The sequence below is a fragment of the Aulonocara stuartgranti genome (assembly GCF_965226115.1).
Source record: "Aulonocara stuartgranti genome assembly, chromosome: 6".
NCBI lineage: Eukaryota > Metazoa > Chordata > Actinopteri > Cichliformes > Cichlidae > Aulonocara > Aulonocara stuartgranti.
Window position 1 is genome coordinate 7125299 of NC_138944.1, and position 27221 is coordinate 7152519.

The 27221-nt window shown below is 41.2% G+C and overlaps 1 protein-coding gene and 3 long non-coding RNA genes across 4 annotated transcripts in view; 2 read left to right on the forward strand and 2 right to left on the reverse strand.

Moving 5' to 3' along the window:
• Positions 1-23405, reverse strand: part of LOC309707841 — a 43562-nt gene extending 20157 nt beyond the window's left edge. The window contains exon 1 of the long non-coding RNA XR_014277087.1: positions 23072-23405. This is a non-coding gene — a long non-coding RNA (uncharacterized lncRNA). The remainder of the gene's footprint in view (positions 1-23071) is intronic.
• Positions 10884-11676, forward strand: LOC309707837. The gene is made up of 2 exons (XR_014277082.1): positions 10884-11277; positions 11409-11676. It is a non-coding gene; the product is annotated as an uncharacterized lncRNA (long non-coding RNA).
• Positions 13987-16822, forward strand: LOC309707828 (uncharacterized protein). The gene is made up of 2 exons (XM_082535383.1): positions 13987-14437; positions 15095-16822. The coding sequence occupies exons 1-2, from the start codon at positions 14035-14037 to the stop codon at positions 16807-16809; spliced, it is 2118 nt and encodes a 705-aa protein (XP_082391509.1). The 5' UTR covers positions 13987-14034; the 3' UTR covers positions 16810-16822.
• Positions 19211-21703, reverse strand: LOC309707840. The gene is made up of 2 exons (XR_014277086.1): positions 21196-21703; positions 19211-19887 (listed from the first exon to the last, which is right to left on the reverse strand). It is a non-coding gene; the product is annotated as an uncharacterized lncRNA (long non-coding RNA).
• Positions 23406-27221: the final 3816 nt, after the last annotated feature.

Here is a 27221-nt window from a genome sequence, read left to right on the forward strand (position 1 = left end):
TTGAAAATTGCCTCTTTTAATTTTGTATTTCCAATTAAAAGAGACAACTGTGTGCAATGCTGCATTTCAATGAAAATGAATGTTTTATAGTAATATTGAATGTGAAGCCCTTTTCAGACATAAATACTAAAATTGCTGGATTCATCAAAATGCTAAACACCATAATTTCTTTTTCATTTTGTCAAAGGTGTCTCTCACAGTAGTCTTCACACACACCTGCACATTCACACAAGGAGTTTTTTCTAAGTAAGTGCTTTCAGTCTAACATTAACACCAATTCATACTCCAATGGATGCATCGGAGAGCAACTTTGCGTTAGTATCTTGCCCAAGGATATTTGGCATGCAGGCTGGGAACAGCCAGGGATCAAAACACCAACCTTCCAATTAATAGATAACCTCCTCTACCACCTGAGCTACAGCCACCCCAAAATGCTGAGTATGTCATGAATTTGTGTTACTTAATGGCAGTCTCATGTTTGACATGTGTGATCTGCTCATCTAAAGATTATATCTATTCACTGTTAAGCAGAGTAAGTGCCATTCTCAGTTTTTCAGGATTTAATACTTTAATAGAAAGTGAATTGAGCTTGGAAAATAACTTTCTGAGACAAGGGGAAGCAAAAGTCCCTATACATTTGTCTCCCATGTAATATTAACTCCTCAAGCTCTAGCATAGTCTGTCCAAAAAACATCAATAAAAGCTCATCATCTGTTGGTCCAAAGTGATCTACCATTATGTGGTGCCATCCTGTTGCCTTCATCTGACAACTTTCAGTTTAGAATGTACTATGTTGATACATAAATATCACTTAGAATAAATGGGTGTATGTCGAAAAAGAGCTTTATTGTATTGTAATTCATAAGATTAAGCATTTTAATGACTTCTGTTTTTGAAATGTCCAACACAATCCCCATTCTGCCTTATCATTGACCACCTAATACATAGAGACATTTCCATCTGGCTGCTTATGAAAGTGTTGTGTGATTTTTATTTTATTTTTTTCAGAATTCAGGGCTACACTTATCCAGCATGGTTACACATTCTGCAGCAATACACATTCCCATCTGGTGAGCATTTAGTGGTATTGTCATTTGTTTTTTGAAAGGACAGTGAGCCAAAAAGCACCTTCAAGCTCTGTAAGAGCTATTCAACCAAGATGAGCACAATGAAGTGCTGGATTAGGGGCTTTGGCTTCCACAATCACCTGACCTAAATCCTACAGAGATAGTTTGGGATGAGTTAGACTGAAGGTTTAGCTGCAAACAATTCCATTTTAGGAGGTTGGAGGGGTCATGGTATAGGTCACATGTTTGTTCAACAGATGTTATTTGTTTTATTTTATTTATTTATTTATTTTTTGTTCTTTACTTGCTTATTTACTCTGTTTTTATTCTACCTGGTTAAGTTGAGTTGGAAGTGATCTTACACCTGCGAGGTATTGGACATAGTTCAAAAGGAATAACAGTTATAATAGTGCAGTAATTTGTGTATTGATGTGAAGAAATTCCTGGGGACCCCAGTGAAAATAGGGGGTAAACAGATTAGTTAGCATGAATTATAGTGATCGAAATGCTTTGATTAGTACCTGGCAGTAAGGGACAGATTGGATTATTGCATTTCGTATGGGCCCCATAAAGCTTTACATGCATGCTGAATTGCTGCCACAGTGTGGATGGAGCATCAAGAAAAGAACGATAGGTCAGCATTACTTAACAAAGCCATTTAAATGCACAAAGTCTTTCTCAGTCTGTCATAAATATACACCTAAAACACGGTGACACATGCTCATACACATCAATATATTCCTTCACAGAACCATATAGTGTTTTGTCTTTGCTGCCACAACTTTTTGGAATAATCCTTTGATGATGCCCCTGCGTCATTGTGGGTCTCAATGAATGTGGTAGTGTTTACTCTTGTGCATGTGCATATACATCTACAAATGTGTGTATGTGTGTGGGTGTTTCTGTGTGCTCACATATTGTGAATCCTCTGTCAGCACATCGTGTCAGGGGCTGGCTAGGACTTTTCAGAAATGCAGTCTCAAGCATATCTTATTTGGATTATGTATAAAACACTGATAGAGGCCGTCTGCTTGCATCAATCAGGAGGGCAGGCACAAGAGACAAAGGGAAGCAAAAAAGACAGGGTGGTGGAGAGTGAGGGAGAAGGCGCAAGTGATGAGATGTGTAAGGTTGTGTGGTAAGAAAGAAATAGGTAGTAAAGGTGCAGGGATAGAGCTGGCTGGATAGCTTCAAATACAGAACCATGTAAATATGCAGAGGGGAGGATAGATTGGTAGAGAGATGGGAGTTTAACATTCAAAGAGAAAAGAGAGGGGAGATTAACAAAGGTGAGGTAGCACATGAGAAATGCTTTGTAGAGTAGTGGATTTATCAGACAAATCGAAGAGGTGAAAGAAGGAAGAGGGAGACATGGAGCAAAGGGAAAGAGGGGTAGTGGAAGAACGGAGAGGAGGAGGGGCAGTAGGCAGTGCTTGATTGATGGGCTGTAGACAAGGCCTGCCGTTCTCTAGAGCAGAACCACTTCAGCACTGGACACCTGCCAGACACTGCAGCCCTGGAGAACTCTGTGTGCGCGTGTGTGTGGTGGTGGTGGGGTGGGATGGGTGGGTGGTGGGGGGGTTCTCTTGTTACAGTCTGATGACATAGGCACACAATATTAGAGATACACTAAAAGGTGTAGGTTACTAGTGTATTTTGCATGTGTAGCATATGTGTTATACTTTTAAATTTTACCAAAACTTGCTTTAACATTTTGCGTTTTAATCTCGTGCCTCAAAATCAGTCTGGATGCTGTAAACTAAATTAAAGTAATTATCTGAATGCCAAGCTTAATATCATCACAAATCATAAACACATTTAAATTAATCAGCACAGGAAGCAACGTCTAATTAAGCATAATATTTTCAGTCTAACCAACTTTAATTCTACAATAAGTTTAACTGACTGTATTCAATTACAGAAAATAATTCTGTAAAATCAACCAGTAACTGGATAAATCTACAGGTAGAGTTCATAGCTGATAAACTTTTTAAAAGCAATGACTTCAAAATTCAGAAGTTATGTATCCTCCTGTCTTCTTAGAAAAAGAAAGGATAGACATAGAGTACAGTGACCAAAAATTATACGTATACAGTACATCTTACTAATACTTAATTCATCATTGCATAGATTCAACTAGATGATGGAAACATTCATTAGAGATTTTGGTCCATATTGGACAGTTGCTGCAGATTTGTCCGCCACACATTCATGATGCAAATCTACTATTCCAACAAATCCCAAAGGTGCTCTGTTCCACTGAGAGCTAGTGTCTGTGGAGGCCGTTTATGTGCAGTGAACTCAGATGAAGTGAATCATGTTAATGAAACCAATTTGAGATTATTTGAGGTTTCTGACATGACACATGAGTAGTAATACAAAGAAGTATATAGTATATACCTCTCTATGTATAGACAGAGTGTATAGAGGGGGCTTTAAAATCACACATTTCTCTGCAATCTCACTCTCCTTGTCTTTTTGAGGGTTCACAATCATCAATCTGTGTGTGTGTGTTGACATTGTACTGGGACAGTCTGGGTAACCTTGCCACCTGAATTAAACTCTGTGGCTTCCAGTGTGCTTATTCATTAGTAAACTATTGGTTAGCATGCATAGTCATTACACAAGACCCCTCAATCCTCAAATGAACTATTTCCCTGAAGCTTACAACTTACAACTGATAAGTTATATTATCATAAAAAAGCAATCTTTTCCTTCCAATCTCCAGCAGTGCTCATAGAAGACTTAAACTGCCTTGAGTGTCACTCACATGGTACACTGAAATTGCATTCAGAGTGTGGTTAGTGAGTTGGGTACAGTGAGGCACTGTTTCAGGTTCTGTTACCTGATTAGATACTGTTGAGGCACCTCACAATTTCAAAATAACAGTCACTGCTGAGTGCCAGGGTGATTTTTTTTAAGGCTGGTGTTAAAAATCTAAATGTGTTTTTTGAGATTAACCAAGGTCAAACTTCAAAAGTTGTTGTTGAAAGCAAAGCATAATCAGTGTTGTTAGTGATTTATTTGTTATTCAGTTTAACTTGAAAAACCAGAAGGCCACATAACTTCCTGGGAGCTTAGGAGAAAGTGCTGTGCTCAGATGAAACCAAAATGAAAGACTTTGGCATCATCTCATCATGTATGAAGGAAAAGAAATACTGAGACCCAAAGACTAACATCCCCACAATCAAACATTATGGAAACATTATGCTTTGAGGCTGATTTTCTGTTGAGTGTACAGGGCGACGTCATTGGATTGAGGGGACAGGTCCATTTATCAGAAAATCTTGAAAAATACTTTCTTCCCTCAGCCAGAACAATGATGATAGGTTGTGAATGGGTTTTCCAGCATGGTAGTGACATACCAGGAAGGCACTAAAGAAGTGGCTAAAGAAGATGCACATTAGGGTCATAGAGTGGCCTCAAGACCTCAAACCTATAGAAAATCTGTGGAGGAAGCTAAAGCTTTGAGTTGCCAAATGGCAGCCACTAAAGCTAAAGACTTAGAGATTTTCTGTAAAGAGGAATCCAACAAAATCCCAAAATCCTAATGTGACCAACTACAAGAAATACCTTTTGCCAGCAAGGTTTCTCTACCAATTACTAAATCATATTTTGCTTGGAGATCAAATACTTGTTTTACTTAAAATGATGAAAATGTATACATTTTATGTAATGTGTTTTTATGTATTTATTTATTTATTTATTTATTTATTTTATTTATTTTCTGAAAACTGCCATGAAACTCCAAGACTGCTCATTTCTTTGTAAGTGAGCAAATGTAGAAATTCAACAGGGGGTTAAATAATTGTTTCCCTCACTGTATGTCTGTGCAGCATGTTCCCATCCCAGCCGTTTGCATGATGCAATTTTGTTAGATGCCACCTGCATCTCACTATTATAAACAAAGTGACTTTTGGTATTGGCACTTTGAAGCAATGGCTGTGGCTGCAGTGTCCTATTTTAGAGACCATCAAAGTCTCCAGGTTTCGATTCTGCTCAGACTTTTACATATTAGTTTTGCTTATTTTGAAGTGACTCACTGATTTGTTCCTTTTTAATTTAGTCTTTTATGTACATTTTTAGTTAAAAGTACAATTATTTTGTTACATATAGGTGTCAAAAGGTACTTGATTAGCTTTAGGCTATAGATCCTGTTTAGGTTAGGAGAAGAGTGTGGTGTGGCTTAAAATACATTCTTTCACAACAGTTTCACAACCTTAAAAAATGATGAGCGGCAAGTGACAACCCCATCTTACTGATGCTATAACTTGGTGCATTGCTTTGAAAGGGCATCATTCATGTTTACATAACTGAAAAACCTTTGGTAAAATGGCATTATTTGACACTTTTAAAATTACATCAAACACTATTTGTTTTGTTTTTTTTTTTTTTTTTTTTTTTTTTTTGCCTGTCCCGTTTGGCTCTTTTGCCATCAGAATTGTTGTCTAAAGGCAAAGGAAGATGCCCAACGGATTTACTTTACCAAATTGACCATCCCAGCCTTGCCATAATGGTCCATTTGATTCACCTTTTATTGTTTATTTTATTTTCACTTACTGAACATGGGACAGACTTGACTGGGGGAAAGAAGGGGAGAAAGAAAGAGGGAAAGAGAAACAGCTGAGAAGAGGGACGGGGGAGAAGGGCAAAAACCAAAAACCAACAGAATGAGCAGAAAAAGAAAAAAAAGAAGAAAAAAAGAAAAAAAAATGCATATATCAATCACCTGGGTCACCTGCTGAGAAAGAAAAAAGAAAACAAGCAGAAGAGAACAAGAGTAATAGAATAAACAACATCACAATGATATATGGGAATATGACAGTAAATACTAAATATTAAACATTATTGTGCAGCACATAAGATCAACAGAACACAGTGTGCTTTGAGGTAGGAGCCAAAAAGGGTGTAGTTTGTGGGTGTGATCGCCCGTGTGTACACCTGTGAGCATGGACGCGCTTGTTTTTTGTTTTTTAAAAGGTTCCTTCATGTAATGATCTGCTAGAGGGTGTGGGGGGGCCACAGCCCCGTCCTCCAGGGCGTGAAGCAGGTGTGGAGGAGATCAAAACTCCAGACATCCAGAGGCCCCCAGAACACAACAGACCAAGGAAGACCAACAGAGGGGCAGCCGCGCCACTGTCCCAGAAAGAGCTGAGGAGAGTCCCAGTTGAGGGCTCACTCAGCAGCCGCGGAGCAGAAGCCAGGGGGAGTTGCAGTGATGCGCCCGTGAGCTCCGCCGGCAGCCAGCCGTGCCTGAGTGACCGAGCCCCAGGCCGAGAGGCCGGGGGCACCCCACCTCCGAAGTGGCCCGAGCAAGCCCCAGGCTCCAGGCCCCGATAAGCGGCCGCCAAGGAGTGAGCCGGTGTGTAGGTTAGGAGAAGAGTGTGGTGTGGCTTAAAATACATTCTTTCACAACAGTTTCACAACCTTAAAAAATGATGAGCGGCAAGTGACAACCCCATCTTACTGATGCTATAACTTGGTGCATTGCTTTGAAAGGGCATCATTCATGTTTACATAACTGAAAAACCTTTGGTAAAATGGCATTATTTGACACTTTTAAAATTACATCAAACACTATTTGTGAGTGTTTTTCTCCTCTTGTCAGGTGAAAGGAACACAAAATAAATAACCCTCACCATCTCCGACACAAGCACTCACACTAATTGATATTTTTAGTCTTTTATTTCTCTCTCTTTTCTTTCAGGATTACCTTTTTTCTTCAACTTTCTTCTTAAATAGTTCTCTCCTCTTACTAATGCTTTTCACATATTCCTCATAACAAGCCTGTGGCCATTAAATCATGTTGCCTCTTTGTATTTGAGCTGTTAAAGAGTAGAAATCACAAGCTGCTGTAAACAGTTTAGTGAATTTGATCGGGGACAATGTTTAATCAAAGAATAACCAGCGAATAAAATACAGAAAGAGACGATTTGATTAACATAAAGATAAAACCAGAGAAATGCTTTCTCTTTTGATGAGCTCTTCTCCATGAAAAAAACACTCTGTTAAAAGAAAAAAAAAGAGCCTAATGGGAATTTCAGTGCTTTTGTATTTTGATCAGAATGAAGGTTGTTAATGTGTAGTAACAGCAAATGAGAGAGAAAAAAGAGAGCTGGGAGAGCTGAGAGGAAAAAAAAAGGAAAAGTGGCCTTTCATAGCTAAATTAAAATTTTAAGCGCTGCTAAATGCATTTCTCTGCCCACCCATTGAGCAGGCATTTCTGTAAGTAATTATGTCCTGACCCTTTATGAACTATGTTAAAACCTCAGCTTTAACTCCATCTTTTTTTTCCATTTCTCCATCAACCCCCTCCACACACACACACACACACACTGCTACCACTCCAACCTTTACCTTCCTCATCCTCTTGTTCTCTCTTTCTCTTTTCTCCTGGCAGAGGTTACTCATGAAGACAACTTCATTTTTATTCATGTGCTCATTCATGTGAAGAGCTCTCTGAAATGATTTTGTGAAAATTGGAGCCTTTGTGTTTTGGTAATTACTCGGGAAAACACAGATGACAACATTTCTCTTGCAACCATTGTTAGCGTAACTCTGTGGTAATGAGCCACTTTTTACAGAAAAGCAAAGGGAGACAGGCGATCTTCAGCAAAGAGGACAGGACTGAATGCATAGCCACTTTACCAAAAAGGGGGACTGTGGCTTTACAGAATATTAACACATCAGTCCTGAGTTTACGCTATTAGCAGCCAATTTGCTTAAACACTTTTATGGCCGGGGTAAGAGGTTAACTCTCATCATTCATGCTTCGGCATATACTGTGGCATTTATTGCTACAAATTAGGTTTTAAAAAAGTAATAAGATATATTTAAAAGCTGTAATGTATGCTTGGAGGTGAACTGATAGTGTCAGCAACCATTAAGGCATTATGAAGAGAGAGATACTGGCAAACTACAAATGATTCTTGGCCTTATGAGTCAATATAAGTTATTTTCATGGTTGAGCATTACTCTGGTTGTTTTGTAAGGTCAGAAAATGATTTATTTTTTTGTATCAGTTAAACAGATTTTAATCAGTCAGTAGTAAAAAATCAAGCAGAAAATATGTTACCATTAAATGGCTTACAGTTCATTTATGGTCATTTATGGGGGATTTTTCCCATTTTTTTAAATAAATGACACAAAGATATTCAATGTTAAATACATTAAATAAGTAATATATTTATAAGCAGTCAACTAGATTTGAAGCTTAATATTGGAAAATCTTTTTTAGTGTAAAGAGTAATAACCAAAAACGTTTTTTTTGCTTCTATGCCACAGAAGGCTTTGAGGTAAGATTATTCTGCCAACTGAGTTTTCAGTAACCTTTAATTTTTTTAACATACGGTACCAGGATGACCTGGAAATTTCATAAATGATGCTTCTTGCAATCATTTAGTGTTTATGTCCTCACCCAGGTGACGTAGTCATGGTTGATTGAAGCACTCCTTTGATCCACAGCCTCCTTGAAGAGACTTATACTGCCATGCCATTTAACTCTCACCAACTTTCACTTTAACCTACTGACCCAATGTGAGGCCCAGCATGTTCTGAATCCTGTAGCGGGACAGGCATCTAACCCCAACACGGTTGTCTGTTTAGGTAAGGGCAACGGCAACATATCAAACGGCCACACTATGACCAACCAGTGCTGGTCAAGTTACTTGAAAAAGGTAATCAGTTACTAATTATTTATTACTTGTCCAAAAGAGTAATCCTGTTACTTTACTGATTACTGATTAGTATTTAGTATTTATTTATTTATTGTCATTGTCAAGAACAATGAAATTGCGTTTGGGGCTTCCATACAACCCAAAAAAAAAAAAGAAGAAAATAATAAATACCCCTTAAAACCCAAGTGTACATATTTAACCCAGTGTGACTCCAATGCAATAAGACAATCCTTAGCAATAATGTTCGTAGAAATTCAGACAAAGACCTGAGAAACATGACAAAATACAACAATGCAACCCATTCAATATTATTGTACTGTGAGATATGATATCAGATATGATAGTTATCTATTTAAGAAAGAGGGGGGGGGGCAGGAGGGGGAAGAGAATAAAGATATGATGCACCAATGCAGACCAGTTCATTGCTATTAAGAAGTTGGATATGGTTATTGTCCGTGAGAGGGGGGCAGAGAGTTCAGGAGCCTCACAGCCTGTGGATACAGGCTGTTGGCCAGTCTGGATGTTCTGGCCTGTATAGACCTGTACCTTCTCCCTGAGGGCAGCAGATGGAAAAGGTGGCGCGCAGGGTGATGTTGGTCCCGCAGGATACTGTGCACCCTCCTCAGACAGCGAGTGGGGAAGATATTACTGATCTCTGGCAGACTTGTTCCAATAATTCTGCCAGCTTCCTTCACCACCCGCTGGAGTGCTTGCTGATCGGCCTTGGTGCAGCTGGGGAACCACACTAGAAATCCATACGTCAGAACGCTGCTGATGGCACAGTTGTAGAAGTTCAACATCAGAGATCTGGGAATGTGTGCGCTCCGCAGTCTCCTCAGGTAGTAGAGGCGCTTATTTTCAAAAGTAATTAGTTACTTAGTTACTTTTTAAAAACATGATACACAACCTGAATAGGTAATAAAGCAATAGATCTTTCAGCCCAATTCTACCTTTTCTGCATAATCCATCATACAAAATATAATTAAATGAAAAAGTATCTTTTTAAAACCTGCTTTTATCAATTTTAATGTTTTAACTTTATGCATATTGCATCAAGCAAAACTTAAATTACATGCAACAGTCTCTGAATTGAAGAAATTTGTTTATCTTTAAACCTATATTCTGCATGTTCCAGCATATAAAATAAAATAATGTTTTGTGTTTACACTCACTCTTTCAAACAGATGCAAGTAAAACACAGCAGAAAATAAATAAAACCTATTATCTATTTTCACTTGTTTAGGAGGAGTGGGGCGGGTGGACGTTTGCCCTAGTGCAGGTGCGCCGCAGCCGTCATGTCAGTGGAGGAATCCGGGGGTTTCTCAGTGAATTTCACATTCCCGTGGCAGCCTGATTAGTACTTGCTCAGAAGTTTTGGGGGTTTTTTGCTGTAGAAAGAAGTTTTCTTCCCACACAGTGTACAGCGGACACTAATGTTTTTGTCACTTTTTACATAATCAAACTCAAAGTAAGGTCAGTACTACACACTCGTACTCTCTCGGGCATTCTATATATTATCCGTTGTTGATCTCCACACGTCTGTTACCACGAATGTTGCACACGCTAACGTCATTGTCATGAGACACTCTCGCAAACAAAATCACGGTTTAGTAACGCAGTAACGCAGCGTGCTTACGGGAAAACAACCATAATCTAATTTCTTTTTTTGCAATAATTTCTTACTTTACTAGTTACTAGAGATGGCACGATACCACTTTTTTATGTCCGATACCGATACCGATATCATAAATTTGGATATCTGCCGATACTGATATGAATCCGATATAGTGTTTTTTAATCAACAAAACTGTTTTTTAAAATATCTTGCTGCATTTTGCAAGTCTGCAAGTTCATACTCAAGTTTAAAACAACAACTACACTAAAGCTATTCTGTTATACCTGTATACAAAAAAAATATTTCATAGTTCAGCAATACTGATCAATCTAATAAACTTAAACCTACACCATCCTCCCTATTCTGGTATTTTAAAGAGTACTTAGCGTAAATATTAAGCAACGTAACTAATAGGGTTCCAACTCCCAGCAACAACAAAAATAAATAAATAAAAAATAGGGAACCACCCCTCACGCGCCACCTCATGATGCTTAATCGACGTAATCAACCTTAATTTGATGCAGTGAAGAAAATATAATCTGATCAAACATTATTCAGCTTTAAATATTGTTCAGCTTTAAAGTTACTGTGCAACTGTGTAATAAAAATGTGCTCACGACTTTGGCCTTGAGAGCGATAAGAAGCGATCGCCTCATCCTGCAGGTGCAAGATATCTGCAAGCGAAGAGACTAGAACACCCAAGGCCGATTTCCTTTTATGGAGTTGTTTTTTCTGCTAATGCAGCACTTTCCTCACAACCCCCTCCTGTAAGTTTTAGAGAATATATACCCATCCTCACAGCAAATATTAGGAATCTCTTGATGTGAGCTGTGTTGAGAGGTTGTCTCTGTCTCAATAAAAGTTCACTGATTCCCCATCTGCAGCAGGTGTCCGGTTGTCTTCATTCTCCGCCAGCCTGGTTAAGTCAATTCCTCCTTAACATCTAAAAGAACCTATTTAATGAAGGAAGACGGGTTCACTTTGTGTTTAATATTATTCTATTGCTGTTGTTTTTTTTTTTTTATATCCTTCAATTGGCGTCACGAACAGGATCCGCTCCAGGTCAACTGGAACGGATGGGAGGATTTCGGCCGTGGTCTGAGTGAACGGAGTTTGGACAAAAGCTGTGTGCACACAAAAACAAGGTAAGCAGACCTTTTATTTCTGCTATATTGAACATTATAAAAATACTTAGTGTCCAAACTCCTAGTAATTCATAACCAAAATTGTCTGGCTTACTTAAGGCTTGTTGAGAATCAGACAAGTGAATAAGAAATAAGTGAATAAGAGATAAGTGAATAAGAAATAAGTGAATAAGTGAATAAAGATAAGAGTGAACTGAGGTCTGACCACGGTTGCAGCCGACGGGTTGCTCTCCGGTGTCGGATACATACCTCAGTGCAGGTCTGGGACCTTGAAAGGGTTTATTAGTAACGCCTTTCTAAACAAATTAAAAGGTTAAAGGCCTTGAGAATATTTTTTAGTAATATTCTCTAAACTACAGAAGGGTTAGGAAGGCCCAGAGGACTTTATTAGAAAAGATCCTCTAAAACTTAAAAAGGAGAAGTACTGGTTGGAGTCCAAAGGAGGGGTCCCTTTGATCAATAGGAGAAAACGGATCTCTTCTTAAAACCCCGATGATTTTAGTGTTTTAAATGTTTTGATGTTCTGTTTGATATTGGACACACATAAATACACGCTGAATGCTTGCTGTGGAACACTGGGCAGGACAGTTTGGTTCTCCGTTGTTCACAGATTACACAATTAAAGGAACTAGGTTCCTCTTTTGGTTAAAATAATACACCACACATAGAATTTTTTTTTTTTTTTTTTTTACACATTTATTACATACATAAGGAGGGTAATGAGTGACTGCAGGTAATGTATGAAGTGTGAATGAGACGTGTGAACAAGGTGACAACCAACTAGCACCCCTATCAGGAAGCTCTAGGCAAGGCTACCCGCCAGACCCCGGTTTGGTAGAAGCTTGGTAACACCTGAAGGGATATTTCAGTGCTGACTCACCTTTAAAGCAGCGCCCCAGCTGTTAGTGCCTAACAGAGGCAGAAACCCAGCTGGCCCAAATTCTCCTTTAAAATCAATAAAAGAACACTCCTCCATTGACAGTAAAATGGATGGAGAATTAGATCGAGAAACTAATGATGATGGTTGGGGTCCCGGTGTTATTCTTAGCACATTGGGAGAACAATTAACATGTGTTGAGACAGTCATCAACTCCACACACCAGCCTAAAGAAGCAAAAAAGCAGAAAGAGTCATTGAGGAAAACAGCTGAAAGGTTAATGAAAGAAAAGGGAAAGGACGAGGGGAGTAGTGGTAACTGGGGAATAATTTGGCAGAATAAGGCTATGCAGGCAAAAGAGAAAGAGGAAGAAGCCAACTCAGCAGCAGCAGGTGCAGGTGTGATGAGCGGGGTGAGATACAGAAAGGAAGCAGATAAGCACGCAGGCCGCAAAGCTAAATTTAATCACTGGGTGTGTTTATGGGAAACTGCAAAACCACACATGAAGAAAAATAGGTCTCAGCCACCTCCCTATTCTGCCTCAACTCCTCCCTCAGCAGGCATATATCCGGTACTTAATATCTCTGGTGGAATAATGACTATTGGAGAAGAACCGCCCGTAGCTCCAACTCCCATAGATACCAAGCATTTTTGCCCAGGAAGCTCCTCTCTGTCGGCGACATCCTCAGCTAGTAGTAGAGCCCCCTCTTCTATGTCCCATTGTTTTGGAACCGGATCTGAGGGCCTAACTGACCCATTTGCGAGCGCACCATTTGCGGTTCGAATGAACAGACAGGAACCCACTGAACAACAATTAACTGATCTAGAAGCAGCATTACGCAGCTGCTTAAATGAACATAGGTCAGTGGTCCAGGTGAATAATCGTGTTGCGTCAGCCCCTCTTTCCCGGTCCAACCCCTTTGCCAGCACTCCTGTCGCTGTTAAAGGAGATCTGACCGCTACTGCAAAAACTGAGCCTGGCACTTCACCAAATGTCACAGTTACCATGTCTTTGGTGGGCCGTCAGGATCCGGAAACACAGATGAGTTTAGCCCACGCTTTTGCTGACACTGCTACCCCACCAGGCGGGGAAGAAACTGAGGATACTGATGATGAACTCAGTGACCTTAACAATACACGCCCCTCTACCCCTCCCAGTTTAGGATATCAGACTAGATCTAAGGGCCCTGTGCCTCAGCCTCCAGGCATATTTCCCCTGGTCCAGACTAAAGCGCAACGTAGACCAGTGTATCAACCTTATTCATTCGGAGATGTCCAGGCCCTAGTGGACAAACTCCCTGACATAACGGAGGGAGGGAATGCCTGGTTGGCTGGTTTGGATAAATACACAGCTGGACAGGACCTCGCACTGGGAGATTTTAGAGCTATTATAACTAGGTGCACATCCCGATCTCAGGCAGCGGACCTGGAACAAAATGCGGGTACTACCATGCATGAGAACGAGGTGCCACTAATGCAGGCCTTGAGGTTTATTGGACCGGCCCTGCGTAAACAATTCCCACCCAAAAATCAAGGCACCTTACAGAAATTTAAATGGGAGGGAAAGCAAAATCCCACCCAGTATCTAAATCAGGCTGTTGAAGACTGGGTGAACCATACAGGTCATCACCCCAGTAGGACTTGTTCACAGAGCATGTGGTTTAGAAGGGCGGTGCTGAGGGGCATTCCGGAGTCAGTAAGCCAGAAAATGGAGGATAATCCTGATTTGCAGGACTGTGACTTTGCAATCTGGAAGAAACATTTGATTTTTAATCTTAACAAAGTGCAGATTAAGTCTGATGATAAAGCAGAGAGCGTCGAAGATTTACAGTTGCAACTGTTGAAGGTTCAGCTGCAGAAAGCTAAAAACGACCTGGGTGGAAAAGGTGACAAGCCTAAAAAGCAGCTTGTGGCCGCTGCGGCTCCCGCTCCTGGTCCAGTTGCCCCTGATTTGTATCCGAACCCATGGCCAACTGATCCACAGCCCCCCCAGTATGGTGCTTATCACTCCCCGGCCCCTTATGGGCAGAGAGGTTCCCCATTTGGAGGAAACAGAGGTGGTTTCAGGGGAAGGGGTCAGATGGGAGGTGGTAGGGGAGGCCAGATGTATGTTTGTTTCCGGTGTGGACAACCTGGACACTGGGCTAAAGCGTGCCCTTTGAACCCGGCTGCTGGAAGAGGCAGGGGAGCCCGTGGTGGGCCCTATCAGCATCCTGGCCACAGAGGTGGACCTCGTGGTGCTTTAGTTGAAGTGCCCCCGGCCCCACAGATGCCTGTGATGGGGTGGGAGTACTACGAGGGTGGTCCCCAGCTATAGGACACCCCACAGACTGCCCAGGACAGTGAAGGGACAACGGCGGACCCTATGCTGTCCATAACTGTAGATAGAAGAAGAAGCAGCTTTTTAGTGGACACTGGAGCTACGTACTCCACCATTAAGGATGTTGCTCGTGAAAGACTTACTGACAGAGTGATTACAGTGGTGGGCATATCTGGGGAACCTAAAACTCTGCCTTACACCGTGCCCCTCCCCACAACGGTTGGAGATCAGACCTTGTTACACACCTATGTTTGTTCAAAACAGGCGCCTGTGAATTTACTGGGAAGAGACTTGTTGATTAAATTAGGAGCCACAATACTCTGCTCTTCACAAGGCCTAACTGTGACTCTCCCTACTGGGGTTGTACTTCCCTGCTCTGAGGGCCCAGAGGGAGGTGGTCAGTTTCTGCTGCAACCCTCCTCCTGTTTGGCGGACTCTGCTGACATCTACTGGGCATTATTGGAAGTTGAAACACCTGCTGAACCAGGAGTTTGGACTGCTTTTCAGCAATGGCGGCCGTGGCTCTCACTCCTACATCCTTATGTCCCTCCCCCTGACCCACCTCATGTTACACTGTTTTATGACAGGCATGACACCACCTGGTACCAGCACATGTTCCAAGAGCAGTGTGAGGGGCGGGCTTGGTCTCTGAACATGTCGTGCATTTTTGCGGCACCGGAGGGAGTGGCAGCAGCGGTTACTTTTACAACAGATCAATTACAGTGGTACATGATGTCTGATGAGGCAGCTCCCCATGTGTCACTGGCCTTACATCCTGGACACCAGGCTAAGGAGCTGGGTGGAATGGTTAAACGTTCCCTTGCGGCCACTGACTGGACACCTACAAAACTCCCACAGGTTTTGTTTTCTCCATCTACCAAGACATACCAAATTTTAAATGATTGCTTTAATTCCTCAACACTGCAACATGGAGTGGTCAGCGGGTCACATGGAAGAGAACACACAGACCACTGTGATGCTGCGCCTTTACTCGACTCTCTTCCAGATTGTTTGTGGTCCCTTGGACCCACAGATGTAGGTTTAGTTGATGTGGAGCCAGTCTCTTTTCAACTGTCATCTGCTACCCCTTTGTGGCAGCCTCAGTACCCACACAGACCGGAGGCTGAGGCTGGGATTGCAGAAACAATTTCTGGTTTGGTCACTGCCGGTGTCTTGGAGCCCTCCTGCTCTAAGTGGAACACGCCCATCCTACCCGTTGAGAAAAAAGGCACGGGGAAGTTCAGAATGGCACATGATTTGAGAAGGATTAATGCCTTACTTGGCACTCCTACTTTGCCTGTGCCTAATCCTTATGTTGCCTTGACCAACCTCCCACCATCTCATGCCTGGTTCACCTGCATTGACTTGGCTAATGCCTTTTTCTGCCTCCCACTTCGTGAGTCACTGCGTGACATTTTCTCATTTACATTTAGAGGCCGACAATGGCGTTACACTCGCTTACCACAGGGATTTGCCCTCTCCCCAGGACTGTTTAATCAGTGTTTGAAAGAACTTTTACAAACCAGCCCACTACCATCTGACTGTATGTTAATACAATATGTGGATGACCTTTTGCTGTCTGCCCCCACGGCTGACATCTGTTTGGAGGCCACCAGAGTGGTACTTCACCACCTGGCCAACACAGGTTTTAAAGTGAGCAAAAACAAACTACAGATTGCAAGAAAACAGGTTTCTTTTCTAGGCCGCATGGTCTCACAGTCCGGTATTTCCTTGTCCCCAGAACACAGGAACTCCATTTTGCACCATCCAAAACCTCTAACTGTAAAAGACATGTTGTCATTTTTGGGCCTGACTGGTTACAGCAGGACCTATGTCCCAGACTATGTTGGCCTTACTTCCCCTTTGCGCGTTTTGGTAAATGAACAAGGCATGAGAAACCTCTCTGCTCGCCTCTCATGGACTACAGAAACAGAACAGGCGTTTATAAAGTTAAAACAACAGCTTTCTGTCGCCTCTGACCTTGCTGTGCCAGATTATGCTTTGCCTTTTCATCTTGATGTTTCTGGAACTGGAACCCATATCAATGGTATCCTGTTCCAGAAAAGGGGGAGAGAGAAAAGTGTTGACATATGTAAGCGTAATGCTTGACAACACTGAAAAACGCCACCCACCGTGCACACAACACGTTTCTGGACTTGCAAAAATCATTCAGAAAACAGCACACATAGTGATGAACCACCCACTAAAAATTTTGACATCACACAGTGTGGTGGCCTACGTCTCCTCACAGGCCTTCACACTCACTTCACTCAGGCAGAGACGCCTCAGTACCATTTTGGAAGCACCACACATCACCTACTCACATGAAGGCATAAACATGGCTGATCACATGGGATCAGGGGAACCACATATGTGTGAAGAGGTTGTGCAGGTACAGGAGAAAATCAGGCCAGATTTGCAGGCAGAACCTCTAATGGATGCAGAAAAAGATTGGTTCACAGATGGATGTTGTTTTAGAACTGAAAGTGGAATGTTGAAGGCTGCATGGGCAATAGTGGAACAGACAGACATGAGATGGAAAACAGTGAAAGCAGAGCAGTTGACAGGACAACAGTCTGCACAGAGAGCTGAACTGAGAGCGGTGATTGAAGCCTTAAGGATGGGAAAGGGACAGAAAGTGAATATATACAGTGATTCAGCTTATGCTGTGGGAGCAGTGCATGTGGAGCTCAAGCAGTGGCTAAGAGCTGGTTTTTTGACAGCCAGCGGAAAGCCTATTAAACATGAGATAGAAATGAGGGAATTAGCGGAAGCACTGTTGTTACCTGTTAAGGTGGCAGTGGTAAAATGCAAAGGACACAGTGCCGGATTGAACTTAGTGGCATTAGGTAACAAACAGGCCGACTTAGTAGCTAAGCAGACAGCTGGTTACTTACCCTCCCTGATTATGGTAATGGACCCAGAAGCCACACCCCCTCCAGAAAGACCACCCATACAACTAGGCCTAGCCACAATCAGAGAGTTACAGGACAAAGCCAGCCCCCAGGAAAAATCATTATGGGTAACAAGAGGGGCCACAAACACAGATGTTTGGCGTGGCCCAGATGGAAGGCCCATTCTACCGCCAGGGGTCAGACAGACAGCAATGGAAGAGGCACATGGAGTGGGGCATGTGGGACCTGCACAAATGATGAGGAACTTAGCCACCTGGTGGCACCCTTATCTAAAAGACATGACAAAATACATGGTTAAAACCTGTAAGGAGTGCAACCAATTTGGAATCAAGCCCGCCTTCAAGCCAATAGCAGGGTACTTCCCCATCCCACTTTGCCCAGGGAAAGAAATAATCATTGATTACACAGACATGGTGGACAGAGTAGGTAGTTACAGGTACCTGCTGGTGGCTGTGGATGCATTTTCAGGTTGGCCAGAAGCCTGGCCGACAGCAAGTGAAAACAGTAGAACTGTGGTGAAGTGTCTGATTAATCATTATATACCACAGCATGGGTTTCCCGAGGTCATAAGGTCGGACAATGGTTCACATTTCAGGAACCACGATCTGCAGAGGGTTGAAGCCGCATTAGGTTTGAAACATAAGTTTGGCTCAGTTTACCACCCCCAATCCCAGGGGAAAGTGGAAAGGATGAATCAAACTCTAAAAACTAAATTGGCTAAAATCTGTGCACAGACCAAATTAGATTGGGTTAAGGCATTGCCTCTTGCATTAATGTCCATAAGATGCTCAGTAAATCAAACCTCTGGTTACACTCCATTTGAGTTGGAGCATGGCAGGCCTTTTCCTGGCCCCTCCTCTCGCCTGTTAATGTCGGATGAAGCTGATTCAGACCTCGATCCGAGGACATATTATAACATGCTCCGCAGTTTTGTTGCCCAGTATTCCTCACAGGTCGCTGAAAGAAACCAGCAAGAGCTGAAAGAGGCGGCTACACCTGGAATGGACTACGTCCTCCTGAAAGTCACAAAGAGAAAGTGGGCTGAGCCTCGCTGGACAGGCCCTTACCGCATAACAGAGCGGACCTCCCACGCTGTCAGGCTCGAAGGGAAAGGTGACACCTGGTTTCATTACACACAGTGCGCTGCTGCCACCGAACCAGGAAGAACCTTGAGAGAGGTGCAGAAGGACCTGTCAGAAGGAGCTGCAACAGCATCACCAACCACTTGAGGGAGCCAAAGCTCAACCTACAAGCCGGCTGGTTACAAAAGGGGGTGTTCTTCATACTGAACTAAACATTTTTATTTTTTTTTTTTTCTATTTTTAACATCTTTTATGACTTTGCTTTTATATTGGCTTGAGTTTTTAAGATTTACATTTTACATTGCAATAGTTTTAACTGCTGAAAGCTCATTTAAAGTTGTGTCACTGATACTTTTTGTTGCTCTTTAACTCCTAGAACACGCCCTTGGCGAGGTGGGGGGAACTGGACCACCTTTCTCTGCCCCATCATCCTCTATTAGAAGACATCCAAGCTAAGTAAACATGTCTTGGCCCTTTCCCCCTGAAATGACAGGCAGGCAAAGATGTTGCGTCTTTGTTTGCTTCCTGGCCCTGGGTCTCATTCCCATTGGCATAATCCTGATCTGTGAAGGGCCCCCGACACTTCTGACACCTTCAAGTTCAAAAGCTTCGCCCCCTTCTGACAGTCCCAATCTGACAAATGTAGCCCCTAGGGTCTTGCCCACCACTTCCTCTCCAGTTTTGCCCACGCCCGATCCATTTAGAAAGAAACGACACGCGGTTACCTCCTGCACCCCAAGTACGACTAGAATGATTACTCTCTGTGTCCCCAACAATAAAAGTTGGGTAGTCGAAATAGATTTCGCTAGCTTCCCAGTCACTCCCGTCACCAAAGACCAAGGGGGGGATCTTTTTAACCTTGCAGTACATCTCTCCTCCTCAGTGTGGTATATAACCCTGGGAGGTTGGCATCAGTGGAAGTGGTCCAGTTTAGTGTCAGAAACGGACCTCGATTGGTCCAAGCACTCTAGGGGTCAGGCTTTGCACTGGAGAAACCAAAATATGCTCAGAATAGCAAAAAAACCGGATCTTTCAGGCTTAATTTTTACCCTAAAAGATCTGGCCTTGACCTCCTGTCAACAATTTATACTTGCCCCTTGGACTGATCGCACCGCCCTGTATTGGCAAATGGAAATATGCCCTAGCGTTGGTGCAGCTCCAAGCTCTGTAGTTAAAGATGATAACCCCACCTTTAATGGCCCTCCGGTGACATATACAAACGGGGGGAGAAACGGCCGAATACGCATTGTAGACACAAATAAAATGTCTAAAGATGACCTCTTCCAAATTCTAACCGGTATTTCTGGAGCAACAAACAACTGGTTACTACTAGCTGAGCAAGCTGCTGACAAGACGGCTTCCGACTGCATAGTCTGTATGGGAGCCCGCCCCACTTTAAGAGTCGTACCGGCGCCAGTCAATAGTGCATGCCTCCTGCATCTTATGAACAATACAAAACGAGGTCATTGCTCATATCTGGAAAACCACTTTCCTAAAACTCAACGCTCGGTCTCTAATAAACCACCTTTCTTTTCTTCAGATGTAGCTGTGAACAATTTCACTTGTATTAACCTGACTGGCAATGCAGTAAAACTAGGTAGCTTGAACTCTTCTTGGTGCACTGAGATGACGGTTATGAAACCAAACTTCCGACCTACGGCTAGGGCTGATTTGTGGTGGTGGTGTGGCAATAACAAGTTATATGATGGTTTCCCTCGGGATGCGTCAGGTCTTTGCGCTCTCATAACTCTTATTTTACCTGTTTCAGTCACTCCAGTAGATCTCTCTATAGAAGTACACGAAGTTGGCCTCCCATCCTCCTCTGAACGCCGCTCTAAACGTTCTCTAATCCCAGGTTCAGCTCATAATCCAACCTATATTGATGCTGTAGGTATACCCCGTGGGGTCCCCGATGAATATAAACTGCGAGACCAGGTTAAAGCAGGATGGGCCTCGATACTTTGGATGGTTGAAATAAATGCGAATGTAGACAGAATTAACTACATTCACTTTAATGTGCAACTGTTGGCTAATTACACTCGAGATGGTTTTGAAGCTGTGCATGCACAGTTATCTGCCACTTCCCTAATGGCTTTCCAAAACAGGGTCGCAACGGATTTTCTCCTCGCAGAAAGAGGCGGAGTCTGCAGCCTTTTTGGTCAGGAGTGCTGTACCTATATCCCCAATAACACAGCTCCTGATGGTTCCCTCACTAAAGCTATTACTGGTCTCACAGCTCTTACTGTTAAAATGAAGGAACACTCGGGCGTTGATACTGCCATGTGGGACTCTTGGCTTAACATGTTTGGCAAATATAAGGCCCTTGTAGCTTCCGTCCTAGTTTCCATCTCAGTTTTTGTTGCTGTCCTAGTCACCTGCGGTTGCTGTTGTATTCCATGCATTCGATCCCTCTTCCAGAGACTGATTGTTACAGCTCTCACTCCTGAGGATAAGGATCTCGCCCGGCAGATGCCTTTATTAGCTGGTCAACTTCCCACCTCCTCGCCAACGGATGATGAAAACTCTGATCGTGAGGGTGACGAACATTATCGTCTTTCTCTTGTTTAAATGCTTCTAGAATGGTTGTTTCTCTGTGGTGTGTTGTATTAGGCTTGTTATTAATTGTTTCCCTCACCCACTTCCTCTTGAAGGATATATCTGGTTGAACTGTGTCTGGTCGGGTTGTGAGGGTTAAGCGATGTTCTCAGGGTCTCCGGACTTAAGCCTGAGCGAATGTGTACTCCCACCACTGGATATAAATTGTTTTATTCCACACCCCTTCCTCACTTTTTAACATATTCACTTTTGAATGTCCTTAGCAGTTACCGTTCTGTGTTTATTTTACGATTGATTTATTCTTTCACATTTTCACGTTTATATCTCTCATTATTATAGTATACTCTGCACTCTCCACATTTTTATCATTACTTATGCTTTTTGGTTGCTAGGTTACAGGAACTGTTAATTTTGTGTCACTACCCTGGTTGCACTGACTCGTTGTATCCTTGGTTGCAGGACAGCTGTTACTGCTTTCGTCGGGAACCGAGACTGCTTGCAGCCGACCCCTGGGCAGGGTGGTGCCTGGACTCTTTTCTCCTCATCTGCAATGACAGATAAAGACAAATGATAAGACCCGAGGAGTTTTTCGAGCCAGGCTTCGACACGTCTCTGTGTTCCTTTGAATGTTACTTATTTTTGTGTGTTGACCCATTTAAGATGGGTCAAAAGGGGGATTTGAAGAAAATATAATCTGATCAAACATTATTCAGCTTTAAATATTGTTCAGCTTTAAAGTTACTGTGCAACTGTGTAATAAAAATGTGCTCACGACTTTGGCCTTGAGAGCGATAAGAAGCGATCGCCTCATCCTGCAGGTGCAAGATATCTGCAAGCGAAGAGACTAGAACACCCAAGGCCGATTTCCTTTTATGGAGTTGTTTTTTCTGCTAATGCAGCACTTTCCTCACAACCCCCTCCTGTAAGTTTTAGAGAATATATACCCATCCTCACAGCAAATATTAGGAATCTCTTGATGTGAGCTGTGTTGAGAGGTTGTCTCTGTCTCAATAAAAGTTCACTGATTCCCCATCTGCAGCAGGTGTCCGGTTGTCTTCATTCTCCGCCAGCCTGGTTAAGTCAATTCCTCCTTAACATCTAAAAGAACCTATTTAATGAAGGAAGACGGGTTCACTTTGTGTTTAATATTATTCTATTGCTGTTGTTTTTTTTTTTTATATCCTTCAGCAGTGTGAAAAAAAATGCACAGAAATCAATTATTTTTCAAGAAATATTAAATAGATTCAACATCTTTCTTCAACAAAATTGCAGACTGCACAGATGGTACCTTCCCAAAGGAAAAAGTACTATAGCTTACTAGGGTATATATATTAGACTTAATAGTCACTATATACAGTAATTGACTTCTATTCATTTTACATCAAATTAAAACTTTGTGTGTCAGATAATTATTTATTAAAAGCTAGACATTTTAAATGAGAATAAGAAAGAAAAGTATGTCTTTGTGCCCCCTTTTCCCAGTTAATGCCCTATCGGCCCCCCTGGCTAAACTTTGCTAGATCCGCCCCTGCACAGTTACCAGCGTCAGCTAGTAGAAAAAGATCCTGGTGTAGAAAGTAATATTAAATAAATTCTAACAACAGCTTATCAAGCTTAAACGTGCTGCTGTTGTTCAGCAGCTGGTTTCCTCTTTCTGGTGCAAAGTGGGCCAAAAACAAAGACGGACTCCCGACAGAAAAGCCGATCAGCTGATCATTTAAGCAGTTTCACGATTGAAGTAGCAGCCGGAGAGCGAGAGGCAGTCGCTCCTTAAGCTTAACGCAGGAATGCTTTACAAACATTCAGAGATGGACTTACACACTTGCTTTACTTCTCTCGGGGATAACTTTGTCGGAGATGAAATGCCAGGTTGCTAGCGAAGCTCCAAATGCTATCCAGACCACAGGTCCCGCATGCCACAGCCGCTCTATCACGTGATGCATACTGCTCCGACATGCTAACGTTCTGAGGTGAGTTACGGCGTGTTGCAAGTTTTGTGAGGTGCTTTCGTGATATTTAATGGATCGGATTACATTTTTTATTTTTCTCCGATATCCGATCCAGTCATTTAGGTCAGTATCGGACCGATACCGATACGTAATATCGGATCGGTCCATCTCTACTAGTTACTTGAAAAAAGTAATCGGATTACAGTTACTACCCATCTCTGTTACCAACAGATGCTGATTGATAGGCAAATATTGAGGGTCTCCCTTAACCAGAAATTGTGGTAACAGGGTAACCAATTCTGCACACTTACTCAAAACAAAAATCATTCTGGTACCAGTAAATGTACCAGAATGAACCAGTAAATGAACCAGAATTCTGGTACCAGTAAATGTGAACCATACCATGGCAAAGATAACTGTTTTACTTCTTTTCCCAGTCTATCGGAAACATCACTAAGGTCTAGGGGAATTAATGTTAAAAATGTAAATGTCAAAACCCACATATCAGTGAGAGTGATGGGTTATTGTGAGTTGAGTTATAAGTCACTTTGAACAAGCTTTTAGTGACCTTTTCTTTTTAAAAATGCCAAGTTCAGCTTTATGTGCTTTCTTCTGAGATAATAGATGGATGCTGATGGAAGAAAGGAGAAGAAGATATGAGGACATGAGAGGGCGTAGCAATACAACTTTTTCATAATGCCTTATGAAAAAAAAAAATATAGATATAGTTGTTTATATTGTCCTTAAATCTGTGTTGAAGAACTGCAATTAAAATAAAAATGTAGCTCCTTCAGTTGTTCAGGCAGGAGTTTACTAAGATCAAACAATCATGTTGGCTTCAATGAAATATAACCAATCAACTAACATATTTCCAGCTGAATATGTTTTATTATTTAATCAATATAAGTTCACATGAGTGAATGAGGGTGAAATCAAAGATAACCACAAGGATGTAATGACTAAGCGGCTGCGTAGAGACAAGAAAATGGAAGAAGGAAAAAAGGATTAAAGAATGAAAAAAACTGTGTTAGAAGGCATGAGTAATAATAGGAAAAGAACAGCAAATGATAGAGAGGGCTATTGGCAATAAGTCTAAACCCACCAATCCCATCCTGCAGATTTATAATAGGAAAGGTAGGCTTGTTACAAGCTTCTGTGCTTCTTGCTTTACAGAGCAAATAAAAGGTAGACATAATTAAGACTACCGAAGGTATAAATCTTATATGTGAATGGCCCATTGCACACATCGACCGCACAAGTAATTTACATGGCCCTTTGAGAATTTGCCTTGGAGTTTTCTCTGACACTCACAGTGGTGAGAGAAAGACAAATATGAACTGCACTTTGTAGGATGGATTTCAAAGCTAAGATTACACCTGTTTTCACATTTCAATTCGTAATAACCATTTCTCCCTTTTATCCTATAAGAGTACAATGTGACAATATATTTTATTGCTTCTCATATAATCACCTTTATGAGGTTTTAGATCAAATGTAAGATCTATCGCATTGAGTATATGCAGCATCAGTAAGTATTATTTAGTGCTTTATTTTTTAATTATAAATTACTGTAATGATTATGATTTTTTTTTTCTTTAGGGTTTTAAGGTAAAAGAAATCTACCATCTAAGCATATTGCGATCAATGCAGACTGGAAATAATGTATTTTTAAATCATAATAAATAATTTTTCTTAATTTAAATCTCAGTGACATACTACTAAGTATATTCTTTCGCAATTGCACATCCCAAAGTGCTGTCTTTGCTATCATTCAGTACGTTCCCAACTACCGGTCTCGTATCATTGATCAGAAATGAAATTTTAAATTTTCATTTAATTTTCTAAATTTCAATCGTGGCACTTAAAGTTGCAAATATGAAAGTCTGTCCTATTACTACCTGTCTTGCTTTGTTAAATTAGCATGGTCTTAGACAAGCTGACTGCAAAGCTTAATTTAGGCTGAGAAATTGTTTTTTTCACAAGAATATGAGCAGAAAATGGCACTTAATGAAGTAATTATACATGTTTCATGACTTAGAATTACAAACTGAAAAACAACACAACAATAAAAAAATAAAATACAAATTAACTACTGTGCCATCCTAGCTGAAAGATTGTAGTGTTAATACAGTTGCTTTGTTCCATCTGCAAATGATGGGAAAGTCAACCAAAACTCTCTTTAAAATTTAGTTGAACATGGGTAGTAACTTTACAAAGACTATCTAGTTCGGTTTCAGTTTTTCTTGTAACGTTACTGAAACTCAAACTACATACCAAAACATTTCCAGCCCCATTGCATTTTCCTCTTTTTTTGTATTATGACTCTCTCTCAAGTGGCCGGAGTTACCAGCATGGAAGATGACGCAGAGGTTCAGGAAAGACACTACAGCTTTACCCTCGCTAGAGGGGTTAAAGCAACCATTTGAAGATGGTCTTAATTGGGTGAGGTGGGGGTATTAGAATGCAGGTTCCAGACCAATGGCTGTAGGTGTAAAGAGGAGAAAAGAGATTTAATTGATCCCCTAGTGGTGCATACAACTTGGCATCCCTCTCAGATAAAGGTAGGGAAATGTTACACAGGACTGGCTTACCCATTGCAGTCGAGCGTCACTGCAATCCTTTATCTGATACTGTACTTTAATAAAATCTTTTCATTATTAATATAATACCTTATTTATCCATGTTAAAAATCTCAATGAGATATACTTGGACAAATATCACAATCCTTCAAAAATACTTTACAAATGCTACTACTAATATCACTTCTACCTCTAATAATAATGATGATGTTTGAATTATTATACTTTTTGTAGTATCACCTAATTTCCATGACTGACTTGGAAAGGTGAAAAGACAGTATATAGTATATTAGAGTAGTGAGGGTGCAGACTGTATAGCAGTCACCAAAGCAATTCAATTAGGCATAATATACTGATGTAATCTAATATAATGACAACTCATACTCTTAAAGTTTGGCCGAGGCACTAAGAAAACATGAAGTGATTTCTATTGCAGATATAGATGGCGGGATAGGTTATTGCTTAAAATGAGAGACCTAAAGTCTGGTGTGCATTTATCTTGTGTTTGCGTGCAGAAGATACAAAGATATGGAAAAGGGAGGGGTTGTCTTATGATAGAGCAGCAATGACAGATTTGTTTATGAAATGTGGTTTTGTAACCTGCAAAAATTACTCACAAAGTCACTTACTACTTAGATGCTTGGATTGATATATTAGTTTGCAGGGAAATGTGCTCTCTTGACACTCACAATTCCATGCATTCCTTACTGATGTGCAAACCCTGTCTTCTAAGAATTATGTTCTCATACGTCTACACTGCATTCTCAATTAGGTTTCAAGGGAAGTATATTTTCTCTCCAGCAAAACATTACGATTTGAAAGACAAATGAAGTAGGCCTACCTAACAAAGGCATAATCCGCTATCATCACAAATGATCAGGAAACTAGGATTCCCAGTATAAAATGCTGGAATGGTCCACTAGGTTCTGTGCAGGGTTCCATATATCCTTCACTCTGTTGTGACCATGCAGACTGTAAAAGTACTGCATGCTTCAACCAGTTTCCATAATTGTCTTGTTATTTTAGTACTTTTAAGTTTTGTTTTCATTAAGAATTTAAGTTTGTTTGCAGCCACTTTTCGGTTAACAACAAAATTACATACAGTGCAATGTAAAGGTATTTGCCCCTTTCAAAATTAATATTTATCTTTCTCTAATGTTAAAATTTGTTTGATAATCTGAAACGTGTGACAAAATTTGTTTGATGTTCTGAAACACGTGTGACAAGTACGCAAAAAACAAAAATCATAAAAGATTTTGTTACCCAAGTTTAATTAAACACTGATTGCAAACAAAAATAAACTGTGAATAAAAACAAAACCTAAAAGAAAACAGAAAAAAAGTCCTAAATTTAAAATCATAAAATGAAATACTGAATCAAAATTTGTTTGATGATCCAAAACATGTACATGCCAAAGGTACAAATAAATAAGGAACGACA

What these genes read in the sequence shown, in the direction of transcription:
- LOC309707828 (XM_082535383.1), top strand. Translation starts at nt 14,035, where the DNA reads ATGTGGTTTAGAAGGGCGGTGCTGAGGGGCATTCCGGAGTCAGTAAGC. An exon ending in CCCATTTGGAGGAAACAGAG is followed by an intron (nt 14,438 to 15,094) that starts GTGGTTTCAGGG and finishes GCCCAGAGGGAG; the next exon opens with GTGGTCAGTTTCTGCTGCAA.